This window comes from Salvelinus sp. IW2-2015, linkage group LG4q.2 (genome assembly GCF_002910315.2).
Source record: "Salvelinus sp. IW2-2015 linkage group LG4q.2, ASM291031v2, whole genome shotgun sequence".
Classification (NCBI taxonomy): domain Eukaryota; kingdom Metazoa; phylum Chordata; class Actinopteri; order Salmoniformes; family Salmonidae; genus Salvelinus; species Salvelinus sp. IW2-2015.
Genome location: NC_036843.1, coordinates 924,905 through 942,404, shown reverse-complemented (window position 1 = coordinate 942,404; position 17,500 = coordinate 924,905). Strand labels below are relative to the sequence as shown.

The 17,500-nt window shown below is 43.3% G+C and overlaps 1 protein-coding gene across 1 annotated transcript in view; it reads left to right on the top strand.

Moving 5' to 3' along the window:
• Positions 1 to 17,500, top strand: part of smyd3 (SET and MYND domain containing 3) — a 223,733-nt gene that overhangs the window by 129,828 nt on the left and 76,405 nt on the right. Inside the window, 2 exon segments of the mRNA XM_023986345.2 lie at positions 16,086 to 16,115; positions 16,117 to 16,186. Coding sequence (XP_023842113.1) covers positions 16,086 to 16,115; positions 16,117 to 16,186 — 100 coding nt within the window.

The window sequence follows — 17,500 nt, the reverse complement described above, 5'->3', positions numbered from 1 at the left end:
AGAGAGCGAGTGAGAGGGATGAATGGTTGTTAAATTATATGTTTATCAGTGTTGACATGTCAGATAATTATGTAGTTCAGATGCAGGCGCTAGGAAGGCGCATTCTGTCCCACGGGGAGGGAGAGAGGAAGAGGGGGAGAAGGTTGTGAGAGACAAAAAAGAGAAGTGATAGGTGTGTGTGTTATTGTCAGTGAACTAATCCATTGCGGAGGRCTAGTCTAAAAGCCAATTCATGCTTAATTCTAAAATGTGGTCGGAGGCTCCATATAGAGGGTGTGACGCAATTGCGGAGCCTCCAGAGGCATGCAGAGGCCAAATCCAGCTCTGTACCACAGCGCCATTCGCCTCCCAAATTTTGTAACAATGCGGAGGGCTCTGTATAGCTCCACATTGACGTGATTGGTTGACGGTAGGTGGGGGCGGTACATCCTGTATAATATGGTACTTCTGATTGGCTTAACGCACCATCGCTAATGACCTGTGGAGCTTCTCAAAGRAATGTTTTCTTCACCTCAAACAACAAGCAAACAAAGTCTGTTTTTASATCCATTGAGAATGACAATAGTTCCTCAATGTATTTGAAATATCTTTCCAGCTTTCTCCCTTTCAATAACCACTCAGCATGAATGGGAAAAATGTCATGCTCTGATCCAGTGGAAACGTCATTAAATCTGCTTCTTATTAGTGTTTGACTTAGACTTAGAGAATATTTTATGCAAAGCTTCGGGGCCGTACCCAAGTTAATAGTTGATACAATGTTTCAAGTTCGTTGCAGACAGGCCATGTGTTGCCAATGTGATTTATAGGACATTTATTTTGGCTTTATGTAGGCTATTTTTACATAGTTGGCAATGGCAATAGAAGTTACTTTTTAGGTTTGTATCATTTTCATTTAGATTTGGATAGAATTTTCATTAACTGCATGGCAACGATTTGAAGACATTATTATATTAAAGGAAATGAAACTGTTTCAGGAAAATGTGTGAAAACCATAACTGCACGCAGATTACCAGCAACTTCAGTAGAGTAATGGCAGAATCTGTGAAAGCCAGCAGGAGAGCGGGAGGATAATAGTTGGGTCATGTGAAGTTTTTTCTTCTTCTTCTGGTTATCTAGATCTCTGGCGCCCTCTTGAGGCATCAAACCGTAAGCTTAAAGCATCAGACAAGCTCAATGAACATAAATTATTTTATTACAACACATAGGGTGTGTSTATATATGGAAAAATACATGTTTAAARATTTTCGAGCAATCGATTGGTCGAAAGAACAGACGACTTTCTGTCGACCAAGATTTTTTTAGTCGGGCACACATGGATGTAGAATATGCTGACTTGGGCGTGGCTTATGTTTGAGTGGAGGAGAGGAGTGGTTTTCTAAAGCAGTTACACACACACACACACACACACACACACACACACACACAGGACAGCGTATGGTATTCTGAAGCGTGGTTCAGGCTAATCCCACTGTTCAGGTCTGATGAATATGGGGGATCAGGGCTGTCGCAACGCGTCATGTTATACTGACTACACACACACACACACACCACTGCGTGCATGCACACCACAAACACACACATCACGTACACATACACACAGATCACAGACACACACACACACTGCGTACACACACACAACAGAGGGGTTCTGCAGGTAGTCTCTAACCCTGGTTGTATATCTGGCTAAGGCAGCTTGTCAGATGGTCTGAGAGGGTTTAGCACGGCTTAGCCAGCCTTCCTACACTGCTAACACCGCTGTGTGTGTGTGTGTGTGTGTGTGTGTGTGTGTGTGTGTGTGTGTGTGTGTGTGTGTGTGCTGTGTGTGTGTGTGTGTAGAGACACATCCATAAAAGATGGGCTTCTACTTGACTATGCCCTCCTATGTGATATTCTCTGGGTTGCCTAGCACCGGTTTGCAGAAGAGAGGGGGTTTCTCCTGACAAGATTTAATTAGCTGCTCCTGTTTAATTTAGTATTCCCTGTAATGTGCTGGCATGTTACTGCTCCTTTCTACAATAACTTGGTCATGACTAGCTAATTAATTTGGCAGTTTTGTTTAGGTCTCTGTGCGTACAGTTGAAGTCAGGTTTACACACCCCTCAGCCAAATATATTTAAACTCAGTTTTTCCCATTTCTGACATTTAATCCTAGTAAAAATTCCCTGTCTTAGGTCAGTTAGGATCACCACTTAATTTTTAAGAATGTGAAATTTCAGAATAATAGTAGAGAGAATGATTTATTTCAGCTTTTATTTCAATCATCACATTCCTAGTCGGTCAGAAGTTTACTTACACTCAATTAGTATTTGGTAGCATTGCCTTTAAATTGTTTAACTGGGGTCAAATGTTTAGGTAGCCTTCCACAAGCTTCCACAATAAGTTGGGTGAATTTTGGCCCATTCCCCTGACAGAGCTGGTGTAACCATCAGGTTGTAGCCTCCGCAGATGGTTGTAGTGCTTCCTGTACACGCTTTTCCAGTTCTCCCCAAATTTTCTATAGGATTGAGGTCAGGGCTTTGGATGGCCACTCCAATACCTTGACTTTGTTGTCCTTAAGCCATTTTGCCACAACATTGGAAGTATGCTTGGGGTCATTGTCCATTTGGAAGACACATTTGCAACCAAGCTTTAACTTCCTGACTGATGTCTTGAGATGTTGCTTCAATATATCCACATACTTTCCCCCCTCATGATGACATCTATTTGTGAAGTGCACCAGCCCTCCTGAAGCAAAGCACCCCCACAACATGATGCTGCCACTCCCGTGCTTCACGGTTGGAAGGTGTTCTTCGGCTTGCAAGCCTCCCCTTTTTTCCTCCAAACATAACGATGGTCATTATGTCCAAACAGTTCTATTTTTGTTTCATCAGACCAGAGACATTTCTCCAAAAGTACGATCTTTGTCCCATGTGCAGTTGCAAACCGTAGTCTGTCTTTTTTGTGGTGTTTTTGAGCAGTGGCTTCTTCCTTGTTGAGCGGCCTTTCAGTTTATGTCGATATAGGACTTGTTTTACTGTGGATATAGATACTTTTGTACCTGTTTCCTCCAGCATATTCACAAGGTCTTTTGCTGTTGTTCTGGGATTGATTTGCACTTTTCGCACCAAGTACGTTCATCTCTAGGAGACAGAACACATCTCTTCCTGAGCGGTATGATGGCTGCTATATGGTGTTTATACTTGTGTACTATTGTTTGATGGACGTGGTACTTCAGCGTTTGGAAATTGCTCCCAAGGATGAACCAGACTTGAATTAGCCTATCAGAAGCTTCTAAAGCCATGACATAATTTTTGGAATTTTCCAAGCTGTTTAAAGGCACAGTCAATTTAGTGTATGTAAACTTCTGACCACTGGAATTGTGATACAGTCAATTATAAGTGAAATATATTGTCTGTAAAAATAAATAGATGTCCTAACAAACTTGCCAACATTTTAGGGGGCCATATTCACTTTTGGATAAAATGGTGCCCAAATTAAACGGCCTCGTACTCTGTCCTAGATCATATGATATGCAATTATTATTACTATTGGATAGAAAAACACTCTGAAGTTTCTAAAACTGTTTGAATTATATCTGTGAGTAAAACAGCACTCATTTGGCAGGCAAACTTCACACAGGAAGTGAAAAATTCAGAAATTGGTCTCTGTGAAAGGCATCGCCTATTCAATTGCCTTGTATTTATGGATCTGTATGCACTTCATACGCCTTCCACTAGATGTCAACAGGCAGTAGAACGTGGAATGAAGTGTCTAGCCTTATGTGGGACCGAATGAGAGCCTTTGGAGTGACAGGTCAGCCATATTGGCAGTATTTGGCCACGCACTTGGGTATGTCATATCTTTGTCTGCAAATCGTTAGATAGACACGAAGAAATGCTCCGTCTGGGACGTTATTGGATATATATGAGAAAAACATCCTGAAGACTGATTCTCAACTGAGTTTGACCAGTTTATTCGACTTTTATTATCACATTTAGAAGTTTTCGTTCAATGCGTCAAATCTTCATGGACACGTGGGTTACACATGCTAGCCAAAGTTGCTAATTCGACAGAAGAAATGGACATTCTAAAACAAAACAACGATTTATTGTGGAACTAGGATTCCTGGCACTGCATTCTGATGAAAGTTCATCAAAGGTAAGGGAATATTTATGATGTTATTTCGTATTTTTGTTGACTCTGTTGACTCCAACATGGCGGAGAATGGCTGAGCGCTGTCTCAGATTATTGCATGCTGTGCTTTTTACTAAAGTTATTTTTTTATATCTAACACAGCGGTTGCATTAAGAACCAGTGTATCTTTAATTATATGTACAACATGTATTTTTCATCAAAGTTTATGATGAGTTTTTCTGTTAGATTACGTGGCTCTCTAAAATTTCTCCGTATATTTTGGAGCCATTTCTGACCATGGCGCCAATGTAAAACCACGATTTGTAGCTATAAATATGCACATTTTCGAACAAAACATAAATGTATTGTATACCATGATGTCATAAGACTGTCATCTGATGAAGTTGTTCAAAGGTTAGTGATTAATTTTATCTCTATTTGTGGGTTTTGTGAAAGCTATCTTTGCGGTGAAAAAATGGCGTTGTGTTTTGGGCTATTGTGGTGAGCTAACATAAATATATGTTGTGTTTTCGCTGTAAAACATTTTAAAAATCGGACATGTTGGCTGGATTCACAAGATGTTTATCTTTCAGTTGCTGTATTGGACTTGTGATTTCATGTATTTATATTATATGATATTCCCTGTTGCGCTAGGCTAGGCTATTCTAGTCAGCGTTTCTGATGAGAATGATCCCGGATCCGGGATGGGTATTGAGTTTAAAGGCACAGTCAATTTAGTGTATGTAAACTTCTGACCCACTGGAATTGTGATACAGTCAATTATAAGTGAAATAATATGTCTGTAAATAAAATAAGTAGATGTCCTAACAAACTTGCCAAAATTGTTGTTTATTAACAAGAAATTTGTGGAGTGGTTGAAAAACGAGTTTTAATGACTCCAACCTAAGGTGTATGTAAACTTCCGACTTCAACTGTATATGTGTGTGTCTCAGAGGTGTCGTGCCCGTAGGTGGCAGAGGGGCATGTGCACCCTCAGATTTGTCCTGTTTAAAAATATAGTGCATTCGGAAAGTATTCAGACCCCTTSACTTTTTCCACATGTTGTTACGTTACAGCCTTATTCTAAAATGTATTTTTTTTAAAGAATTCTCAGCGATCTATACACAATACACAATACAAAGCGAAAACAGGTTTTTAGAAATGTTAAAATTCAATGTGTTAAAATTCAAAAAACAGAAATTCATTTTTACATAAGTATTCAGACCCTTTGCTTTGGGACTCGAAATTGAGCTCAGGTGCATCCTGTTTCCATTTATCACCCTTGAGATGTTTTTACAACTTGTTGGAGGCCACCTGTGGTAAATTCAATTGATTGGACATGATTTGGAAAGACACACACCTATTTATATAAGGTCCCACAGTTGACAGTGCATGTCAGAGCAGAGGTCGAAGGAATTGTCCGTAGAGCTCCGAGACAGTATTGTGTTGAGGCACAGATCTGGGGAAGGGTACCAAAAAATGTCTGCAACATTGCAGGTCCCTAAGAACACAGTGGCCTCCATCATTCTTAAATGGAAGAAGTTTGGAACCACCAAGACTCTTCCTAGAGCTGGCTGCCCGGCCAAACTGAGCAATCGGGGTAGAAGGACCTTGGTCAGGGAGGTGACCAAGAAGCCGATGGTCACTCTGACAGAGCTCTAGAGTTCCTCTGTGGAGATGGGAGAACATTCCAGAAGGACAACCATCTCTGCAGCACTCCACCAATCAGTCCTTTATGGTAGAGTGGCCAGACGGAAGCCACTCCTCAGTAAAAAGGCACTTGTCAGCCCGCTTGGAGTTTGCCTAAAGGCACTGAAAGACTCTCAGACCATGAGAAACAAGATTCTTTGGTCMGATGAAACCAAGACAACTCTTTGGCCTGAATGCCAAGCGTCACATCTGGAGGAAACCAGGCTCCATCCCTACGGTGAAGCATGGTGGTGGCAGCATCATGCTATGGGGATGTTTTTCAGGAGGTAGGGACTGGGAGTAGTCAGGATCGAGGCAAAGATGAACAGAGCAAAGTACAGAGAGATCCATCATGAAAACCTGCTCCAGAGTGCTCAGGACCTCAGACTAGGGCGAATGTTCAACTTCCAACAGGACAATGACCCTAAGCACACAGCCAAGACTACTCAGCAGTGGCTTCGGGAGAAGTCTCTGAATGTCCTTGATTGGCCCAGCCAGAGTCCGGACTTGAACCCGTTCGAACATCTCTGGAGAGTCCTGAAAATAGCTGTGCATTAACTTTCCCCCTCCAACCTGACTGAGCTTGAGAGGATCTGCAGAGAAGAACATTAGTACTGAGTAAAGGGTCTGAATACTTTTGTAAATGTAATATTTCAGTTTGACATTTTTTATAAAGTAGCAACAATTTCTAAAAAACTGTTTTTGCTTTGTCATTATGGGGTATTGTGTGTAGATTGGTGAGGAAAACATATTTTTTAGAATAAGGCTGTAACGTAACAAAAATGTGGGAAAAGTGAAGAGGTCTGAATACTTTACGAAGGCACTGTATATTTTTCTCTGTAATATTACTTGCCACCAAGTAATTTCATGAAGTTGGCTTTAGCTAGCCCAGCTAGGTTTCCAATCTCCCAACCTCATAACTTGCTACCAAGAAGCCATTTTCGGGCTATCAATTCAGTTATTTATACAAGCTGGCTACTACTCTATCTTAGCTGGCATGCCTGTTGGTAGACTTTAGAAAAGCAAGCATTTACTGATTATACTGAATAAAATTCACATTCCTTTAAATCTTTTATCCAGATTTGACCAGAGATGCATATTTAGTTTATTTAAAAAAGAACAACCAGTCAGGAAGATGCAGGCAGTTCAAAAGTTAGATAGATATGGAGAAAAAGAAACCGATTTACATAGAATTAAGCATAACAGTTATGGCTCTAGATTGCAGGACAAATGTGTTTCAGGTGTTTGAAAAATGCAAAATTCTCCCTCCGGACCACCCCTCAGCCATCCACATGTACTTTGTGCCCTGACAGATTTTTGGGGTGCCCTGGTGTGTTTTGTGTGTGCTTATGAGGTCTGATAAAGTTAGCAAACCAAAGAAGTATTGAATTAGTCTTGATCTTGAGAAGGTTGGCACACACACCCACACACACACCAGATCTATTGTTTCTACAGCACTGCGTTGCATCAGATAATCAGAAGTAGGCTGTACTATGCAGTCATTATTAGCATGTTTGATCAAGTTTAGCTAATTAATCCAGTTAATATGCTAATGATGAATATCCATTTGAAAAGAAGTTGCGCTGTTAGATTTTTCATTGATATTCATCACATGCCTTTACATAGAACAATGCCACGGGCTTACTGATCAAGACACACACACACACACACACACACACACACACACACACACACACACACACACACTGAATATGATAAAAGATAAGGAGCGCTTCATAGAAAGCAGAATAATAAACTGCTGCAGTCAAGCGATAGCTGACACCACACACTGTCTAATTATCTGTGTCAAGTGCTGTTGACAATACATGTATTCTCATTTAAAGCTAGAATCCTTAATTGAAACAATAACAAAGCGACCTCCCTGCCCCTATTTTGCTAAAAAAAAGGGATGGGGCTGGAGAAATGTAACCACTCTCAAATTCATTGACGGCTCTATGGATGCGAGGACTGACCATCCATGATATCAAATGTATTAGGGATGTAACGATTCACCGATACACATCGGTCCACTGTGCAAATGTTTAAGGTATGAGTACATATGAGCCCAAACCGATCTAAATTAAGCATGCATTGATCAGAAAACCAATTAAAACATTCCAAATCGCAYGTTCACTAATGTTTTTTACTCCTATTGTTTTATTCAGAAAATACTTCTTATCTGTTGTGACTGAATCCTTCCTTTCAGTTCAGTAGCATATTGAATTTATATGCATGTAACTGCATATGACTGTAGTGGAACAGGTTGAGAYCTTCAAGTTCCTTGGTGTCTACATCACCAACAAACTATCATGGTCCAAACACACTAAGATAGTTGTGAAGAAGGCACGACAAAGCCTGTTCRCCCTCAGGAGACTGAAAAGATTTGGCATGGGTCCTCAGATCCTCAAAGGTTTTTGCAGCTGCATCATCCTGACTGGTTGCATCACTGCCTGGTATGGCAACTGATCGGCCTCCGACCGCAAGGCACGACAGAKGGTAGTGCGTGCGGCCCAGTATATCACTGGGGCTGAGCTTCCTGCCATCCAGGACCTCTATACCAGGCGGTGTCAGAGGAAGGCCCTACAAATTGTCAAAGACTCCAGCCACCCTAGCCATAGACTTTTCTCTCTGCTACCCAGGACAAATCTGAGGGTGCACATGCCCCTGTGCCACCTACGGGCACGACACCTCTGAGACACACACATGGCAAGTGGTACCGGAGCACCAAGTCTAGGTCCAAAAGGCTTCTTAATAGCTTCTCACCCCCAAGCCATAAGACTCCTGAACAGCTAATCAAAGGGCTACCCAGACCCCTTTGTTACCCTGCTGCTACTCTCTGTTTATAATCTATGCGTAGTCACTTTAACTCTACCTACATGCACATATTACCTCAATTACCTTAACTAACCGGTGCCCCCGCACATTGACTCTGTACCTGTACACCCTGTTATCTCTTGTTATTTTACTGCTGCTGTTTAATTATTTGTTACTTTTATATTTATATTTTATATTTTTTACTTAACACTTATTTTTTCTTAACTTCTTAAAGCATTGTTGGTTAAGGGGTTGTTGGTTAAAGTAAGTATTTCACTGTAAAGTATTTGGCGCATGTGACAAWTGAAAATGTATTTGATATTTCCGATATATTTATTTTATATACAGTTGAAGTCGGAAGTTTACATACACTTAGGTTGGAGTTATTAAAACTCGTTTTTCAACCACTCCACAAATTTCTTGTTAACAAACTTTAGTTTTGGCAAGTCGGTTAGGACATCTACTTTGTGCATGACACAAGATTATTTCACTTATAATTCACTGTATCACAATTTCAGTGGGTCAGAAGTTTACATACACTAAGTTGACTGTGCCTTTAAACAGCTTGGAAAATTCCAGATAATGATGTCATGGCTTTAGAAGCTTCTGATAGGCTAATTGACATCATTTGAGTCAATTGGAGGTGTACCTGTGGATGTATTTCAAGGATTACCTTTAAACTCAGTACCTCTTTTCTTGATATCATGGAAAAATCTAAAATAAATCAGCAAAGACCTCCACAAGTCTGGTTCATCCTAAACACCATGGGACCATGCAGCCGCCATACCGCTCAGGAAGGAAACGCGTTCTTTCTCCTAGAGATGAACGTACTGTGGTGCGAAAAGTGCAAATCAATCCCAAAACAACAGCAAAGGACCTTGTGAAGATGCTGGAGGAAACAGGTACAAAAGTATCTATATCCACAGTAAAACGAGTCCTATATTGACATAACCTGAAAGGCCGCTCAGCAAGGAAGAGGCCACTGCTCCAAAACCGCCATAAAAAAGCCAGACTACGGTTTGCAACTGCACATGGGGACAAAGATCGTACTTTTTGMAGAAATGTCCTCTGGTCTGATGAAACAAAAATAGAATTGTTTGGCCATAATGACCATCATTATGTTTGGAGGAAAAAGGGGGACGCTTGCAAGCCGAAGAACACCTTCCAAACCGTGAAGCACGGGAGTGGCAGCATCATGTTGTGGGGGTGCTTTGCTGCAGGAGAGACTGGTGCACTTTACAAAATAGATGTCATCATGAGGGAGGAAAATTATGTGGATATATTGAAGTAACATCTCAAGACATCAGTCAGGAAGTTAAAGCTTGGTTGCAAATGTGTCTTCCAAATGGACAATGACCCCACGCATACTTCCAATGTTGTGGCAAAATGGCTTAAGGACAACAAAGTCAAGGTATTGGAGTGGCCATCACAAAGCCCTGACCTCAATCCTATAGAAAATTTGGGGCAGAACTGAAAAAGCGTGTGCGAGCAAGGCCTACAAACCTGACTCAGTTACACCAGCTCTGTCAGGAGGAATGGGCTAAAATTCACCCAACTTATTGTGGGAAGCTTGTGGAAGGCTACCTAAAACATTTGACCCACGTTAAACAATTTAAAGGCAATGCTAAACAAAGTACTAATTGAGTGTATGTAAACTTCTGACCTACTGGGAATGTGATGAAAGAAATAAAAGCTGAAAAAAATAATTCTCTACTATTATTCTGACATTTCACATTCTTAAAATAAAGTGGTGATCCTAACTGACCTAAGACAGGGAATTTTTACTACGATTAAATGTCAGGAATTGTGAAAAACTGAGTTTAAATGTATTTGGCTAAGGTGTATGTAAACTTCTGACTTCAACTGTATATACATTTGCAAACATTTCTAAAACTSTGTTTTTGCTTTGTCATTATGGGGTATTGTGTGTAGATTGATGTGGGGGAAAAAATGATTAAACCCATTTTAGAATAAGGTTGTAATGTAACAAAATGTGGAAAAAGTCAAGGGGTCTGAAAACTTTCTGAGTGCACTGTATAAGTCACTGATGCCCAAAGTGCGGGAAGCACAGCTGTGTGCGCAAACAAGAGGCCTGTTCTGATAGGCTATTCGTAAATATTGCACCTTCAGCATTCAGATGCTTGTAAAATGGCATTCCCAATGTCAAATCATAGGCTTTAGTTGTTGAGTGACAATGTAATTTGCTGGGTCATTGTTCCCAAATGCGCTGTAGAAAATGGTGTTTTACCCAGTAGCGGTGCGTGGGTAAAATAACAGGAGAAGCCAAGCCCCCGCCCCCAAAAACGCCATATTACAACCTATGTGTTGTGATAATTGCGTTGTTTGCTCTATAACCTGTTAGTTCATATGCCTTTGTTAGGCCTAAAGGCCGAGACAGTAAGATAGTGGTYGAATAAATTGAACCACACCTTTTTGTTTTATCACAAAACCAGATAGCAACCTCTCTCTGGTGAAGTCAACAAAGCATATTGCATGTACAGTAACAGCCAGTTGCATGACCTGCAYCARGGTCTAGCAAGTTAATGTTTCCAACATTTTCGGACCCCTAAACAACTATTGATTTAGAACCACAGAGAATTAACGCAAGTCGCAAAGAAAACAGGAGCTGCCTCCACTATTCCAGCACCATTTCAGCTTTAACATTTCAACATCATCAAATCACCTATGCTTAGTCTAATAGAGTGACAACTAAAAGATACCAAAAAACTTTAGTCCAATAAACGTAAGCCAAATATGATGTGGCTGTCCATAGTTCTGATTTGTGTGCGCATTTCGTGCAAGTAGAAAAACATTTCCTCCTCTCTTTCATGTTGATGACACACTCTGACATACAGTACACGCTTTTAGTTTTTGTTGTCCTAGGCTACCTGGCAAAAATTCTTGCTCGCTAGCCTAACTTCCATTCATGGGCAACGTTAGTTATTTAACATTAGCCTTCTACATCTAGCTACATATTGAACTTCCATCCACAGGCCAGGGGCACAACAATGTATGAYTTAATAGTTGGATCAGAATCGCCGTTATAATCATTGGCCAGTACGGAGAATTAAGTAAAACCATGAGTCCAAATCCCTATCTCCATCCATTGCCAATTTAGGAAAGGGGCTATTTTAGCTAGATGGCTAGCTAGTCACCAGYGGACAACACAGCGAGATGCAACAATTCAAGTTTTTCTGTCAGTGACGTATGCTGTCAATGGGATTTGATAGGAGTGACCCCAAATCCAAACTGGCTTCCCTTGACACTTTTTTTTGGTGCGCCAGGACCATTCACAGTCGAGCTCACTCAGTTTAGCTCAATGCTGGTTGGATTTTTTTTTTAATACTTTTTTTTCTCAAGGGAGGCCAGACGCTCGCTGGCTTCCCTTGCCTTCAATGCTACGGACGGCAACAATGTCATACTCGTTTGGACCAGACAGCATCAGATAGATGGCCTACATGTAGAGAGACAGAGGGGCGCTGTTTCCCTCGCTCGGTTTCTTTCTCCTGTGAGATACATTCAGCCTCTAGCGAGTTGAAGGATAATGATGAAACACAGAGAGACAAAAGATGTTACATTTTTTTATTTATTATTATATATATTTTTGTATTCATGGCATACACGGTTTTACCGGAGTTGTGTAGCCTACCGGAATGGGGCGCAACTCACATCTAACTGCTGAATGGGGTTTTCAATCATTCCGATTTTATTTAGATTGTTCAGGTTCACCAAAATAAATTGTTTTGGTAGTTTTGCTTTAAACAGTCAGTGTATTTAGTCATGTTTACATGAACCGGTTCATTTCATAAAGGACAGCAATCATTTCGCGTTCATCGTTCGCAGCGGGAGAAGCTCTCTGTAAAATTCCAAACAGCCTAAAACATTAGCTTTCGAGACTGGGGTAAAATCCTAAGCTGCATTATATTCATTGGCTAAATGCCATGCTAATATATAAATATAAATATGGACATAGTACTAGTTCAAAACATTTTCAATGTGCAAAAATGACAAGTTCATCAGTGGGTGATTTCAGATAAAAAGTGAGGGGACAACTAACATACATTCTCCGCACCCCTAATCTGGTAAGAGGGGTGATAGATGCTCAGTCTGCCCAATGGCTCAGCACAGGTGCCTACATAGACCATTGACACACACATACATACGCACGCACACTAACAGAGGGCCACTCAGATTAGAGAAGTAATGTCAGACATGTCTAGCTCAGAGGCCCAGCTCCTGATCTCCCTTCAGCAGATGTTCATTTAAAATGGCAAATGAATGTGTTCATTCAACAACAACACAAAAGTTAATCAAACCGAATCGCGTCAATTCGTTGCTCTAATCAAACCCGAATCACACCGAATCATTTCAAACTGAAACGTATCGTTCCTGTATCGGAGCGCATGCATTCTAGATGCGTAACAAATCGTTCATGAAAGGAGAGATGTACTTCCCTAAAATGTTTTGAGGCTGTATAGTGTTTGTTTACATTTACATTGTTTACAAACAATGCGGAGTCAAACAAGCTTACGTTTGGGGTTCTGATGGGGTACGACAGTTGGACTCCGCTCATGAGGCATTTAMAAGTTATATTCTGCAAGAATACATTTGTAAATATTATTAATTTATACATCCGGAAATGGATGTAGCGACMAAGGATTCTAGCTTCAAGATGGAGGGTCCATAAGTATCTAAAAGGACCAAGTACCCTGTTTTGTCAAATGATCTAGCTTTAAATAAAGAAAGTCCATGTTTTYATTATAATATACTGAATGGATGGTGTAAATGATTAGGTTCGCCGTTAGAAATGGTTAGCAGAAACATTAGAAGCACAGCGGGAGAGCCTCTACACTATGTGTAATGATCCCAGGAGGAAGTTGGAGTTAGTACCACTGAACATATCAACACAGGTATATAAACACATCCCATTTCATTTCCCACAGTCCTGGTTGGTTGGTAATGGATGTTTAGGAGAGGTGTAATGATACACACACCCTATCATTAAGCAGAGGGGTAGTCCGACAGGAGTAGTACACTAAACCATATCCCCACACTTTCACTTTCCAACACACACAGCTTCCCCTGGCGGTGGAGTTGGCTAAATTCTCCATCGGCTTGTTTAGGAGAGCGTGTATACTGATACACCACAGGACCCAGTATGCAAAGGGCGGGGTCGAGGATCGCAGGGCCCTCGAGCTCTTAATGAACGAGTTTGGAGGGTAGCTATGGTGTTTAAAATGCTGAGCTACTGTAGTTCGATGAACAGCTATCCTTAACATAGCTATTCCTTTGTCCAGATGGAGATAAGAGGCAGTGTGAAGTGTGATTAGGCCAGATTATGCTCATATTTAGGACCTGAAAGTGGAATACGCGGTGAATATGGGCCAAGGAGGCGTGGTTGGGCAGTCTGCTGGCATGCGATGCTTGCAGCGTTTTGTCCTAAGCGTGTACAGCAAAATTGCTAAAGTGGGGCAGTCTGGTTCTGAGTAGAAGTGTGTGCGAGGTTGAGGTGCTGTGGAGGTGAATAGTTGTAATTCCTTTCGTTGGACTCGTCGCTGTGTTCAGATCAAAGTGTTGTGTGTGTTGGGGGAGTACGTAACGTCTGTATGTCTCGTAAGGTTAGGTCTGTGTTTGTTGTCAATGCAAATATGTGAATACGCGTCGGCACCGTTGTTCTGAGATACGTGGTGATGAGTGTACTGTTGGAGGTGGTGCCTGTGTACGTTTGGTGGTACGGATGGCGATTACGTCGGTTGTGTGGTTGGTTGGGTCTAGTGGTTAGGTTAAGTGGTTTGATGTTCGCCTGTGTTGTTGTTGTTAGTTGCTTTGTTCGTTGGTGGAATCAAGTCAAACAAAGACAAACAGAGGAAGAACAGTACAATAAGGGAGGCATTCACGGTGGGTTGTATTAGCCTCTGGGCACGGTGGGGAGAAACAGCAGACGGCTGGGAAATATAACGCGGAAGTTTAGGATTGTGTATGTCTGTAAAAACACGAGATGTCCCTAAATGTTAACCCAGCAGACTATAGGTTCCTGCGGCAGGCATCAGAGCTGCGCATGAGAGTGACCGCTGGCTAAGGGCCGATTAGGCGCAAGTCCTAGGGCCGGCAAGCAACCTTTGATGCCAGAGGAGCTTTAAAGTGAGGTTAGACCACCGTTTAAAAATGTTTTTACATAAAATCACGTTGGGCTTGGGTGACAAGGAGAGCCCGACACCTGACAGTCTGACTAAGGATTTTGGTTAGTATGCAGGCTGGATGCAGGGCTAATCCGATAGGGTTGGTCGAGGTGAGTGACGTATCCTCCGTAGTTTGGTTCCTCAAAGCCGAGCACAGTAATGTTCCGTAGAAGGTTGTTCAGTTAGTCTGGGAGCTAAAGAACATCGGGGTCTGGACGGGACTGATTTTCCTTTTTTGTAGTCCGTGATGTTTGACTGTAGACGAAAACTCTCCCCCTGGACGACATAACAACTCTCGTAATGCCGAGCTAGCCGTTGAAATGGCGACTCTAGAACAAAAGTGTGTGCCTGGTCTTGGTGGAGTCCTTTCTACTGTTGTTCTCGGCCTAAATACTGACGCTTAAGCTGCTTTGTTTGAATTGCCCTTATTGCCATCTGCCGACAAGGTTGCGGGTTTGAGAGGGAGGAAATAGCCACTAATGGCAACACGTCGAAAGACGCCAGTCAATAACCGCCGACACACTCCCCCACACCACGAACACAATGCCCCCACCACCCGTCGCCGACACCACCCAATACAAACAAAAAAGAACAATATAAAATCATACTGTTTCTAGTATTACCCGGACACAACACAAACACTCAGAGAGGGTTTACGAGGATGGAGCCTCATCCTGTGTCTGTCGACTTCATTTTGTTCGCTGTTAGTCCGCGCGGGTTCTTCCGGCTCGCACCGGGCACCGCGCCCTTGTCAATTTCTTGACATCACCGTGGTGTGATTGGGTGTGTGTGGGGTGGGGCAGGCTATTTGGTTGACTTTCAAAGCTCTTTTGTTCCAGTTTCTCTGAACAGTAACCATGAGAACATCTCGGAGAGAGGAGAGGACGGGGGGAGAGGAGAGGACGGGAGGGGAGGAGGGATTGTGGTGGCATTACTTAAAGATCATATCTCCATGTAAACAGCCCTGCTACACAACCAACCTATCTACAGTATTACTGATGAGGAGCTCACTGTAACGGTTCTCACACACACACACACACACACACACACACACACACACACACACACACACACACCATACACACACACACACACACACCACACACACACAAGTGAGTGCTAAACGGCCCTCTAGGACTGTGTGTCTGAGTGTGAGAAGAACCAAACAATGTGATGAGTGTGTCAATGACATGACTGGTCTATCACTTCAATGCCCTTCTCTTTCAATCTCTCTTTTCTCAATCTCTTGGTCTCTGTCACACACGCGCTAACCTCCTCTCTCCTCCACAGTCTGTCGTTGCTGAACCATGACTGCAGGCCGCTGTGTGATGCTGTTTGAGGGGGAAACGCTCCACCTCCGAGCCGTCAGAGACATGCGACCTGCTGAGGAGGTACGGTGTGTGATTTTGGTCGACTTGAGGCAGGATGCAAATAAAAACGGTGACCTCCCTCTGTCCTTTTCTCTAATTCGCTCTCTCTCTCTCTCTCTTCTCTACCTAGTTAACTATTAGTTACATCGGTTCGTTGGCTCCTACCAGAGAACAGACAGACTCAGCTAGAGGAGCAGTACCATTTCACCTGCCAGTGTCAACGATGACCACTGCAGACATGGTAAGACCACAGCCACACACACAAAACGCACTCGCTGTTCACTGTGTCGGCGTGATCTCGGCGTGGTCTCGGCGTGGTCCTCGGCGTGGTCTCAGCGTGATCTCAGCTTGATCTCGGTGTGGTCTCGGCGTGATCTCGGCGTGGATCTCGGCGTGGTCTCGGCGTGGTCTGGCGTGGTCTCGCCCTCTCTCCGTGCTCTGCCTCTGCTCGCCCTCTCTCCGTGCTCCTGCCTCTTTTCGCCCTCTCTCCCGTGCTCTGCTCTTTTTCGCCCTCTCTCCGTGCTCTGCCTCTTCTCGCCCTCTCTCCCCGTGCTCTGCCTCTTCTCGCCCTCTCTCCCGTGCTTCTGCCTCTTTCTCGCCCTCTCTCCCGTGCTCTGCCTCTTCTCGCCCTCTCTCCCGTGCTCTGCCTCCTCATCGCCTCCTTCTGCCCCGTGCTCTGCCTCTCTTCTCTGCCCCTCTCTCCCCTCGTGTCTCTGTCACCTCTCCTCGCCCTCTCTCCTCCCCCCTTCTGCCTCTCCTCGCCCTCTCTCCCGTGCTCTGCTCTTCTCGCCTCTTCGTGCTCTGCCTCTCCTCGCTCTCGTCTCCGTGCTCTGCTCTCCTGCCCTCTCTCCCGTGGCTCTGCTCTTCTCGCCCTCTCTCCGTGCTCTGTCTCTCCTCGCCCTCTCTCCGTGCTCTGCCTCTACTCGCCCTCCTCGCCGTGCTCTGCTCTTCTCGCCCTCTCTCCATGACTCTGCCTCTTCTCGCCCTCTCTCCCGGTGCTCTGCCATCTCCTCGCCTCTCTCCCGTGCTCGCTCTTCTCGCCCTCTCTCCCTGTGCTCTGCCTCTCTCGCCCTCTCTCCTGTGCTCTGTTCTCCTGGCCCTCTCTCTCTCCACCTGTCTCTAAGTTCCCCGTCCTTATCAGGGGAAGAGGAAAATAATTACATCCACCACTTTCTACTTTCAATACCGATCTCCATCCGTCTCCCTTTCTCGCTCTCCTTATCTTTCAGTCTGTCAGTCGTCCACCATCCCTCTCCACCCCCCCCCTTTTTTCTCGCGTCCGCCCTCCACCTGTCAGCTCTGAGGCAGCTGTTGACTTTGAACCAGCCTTTTATA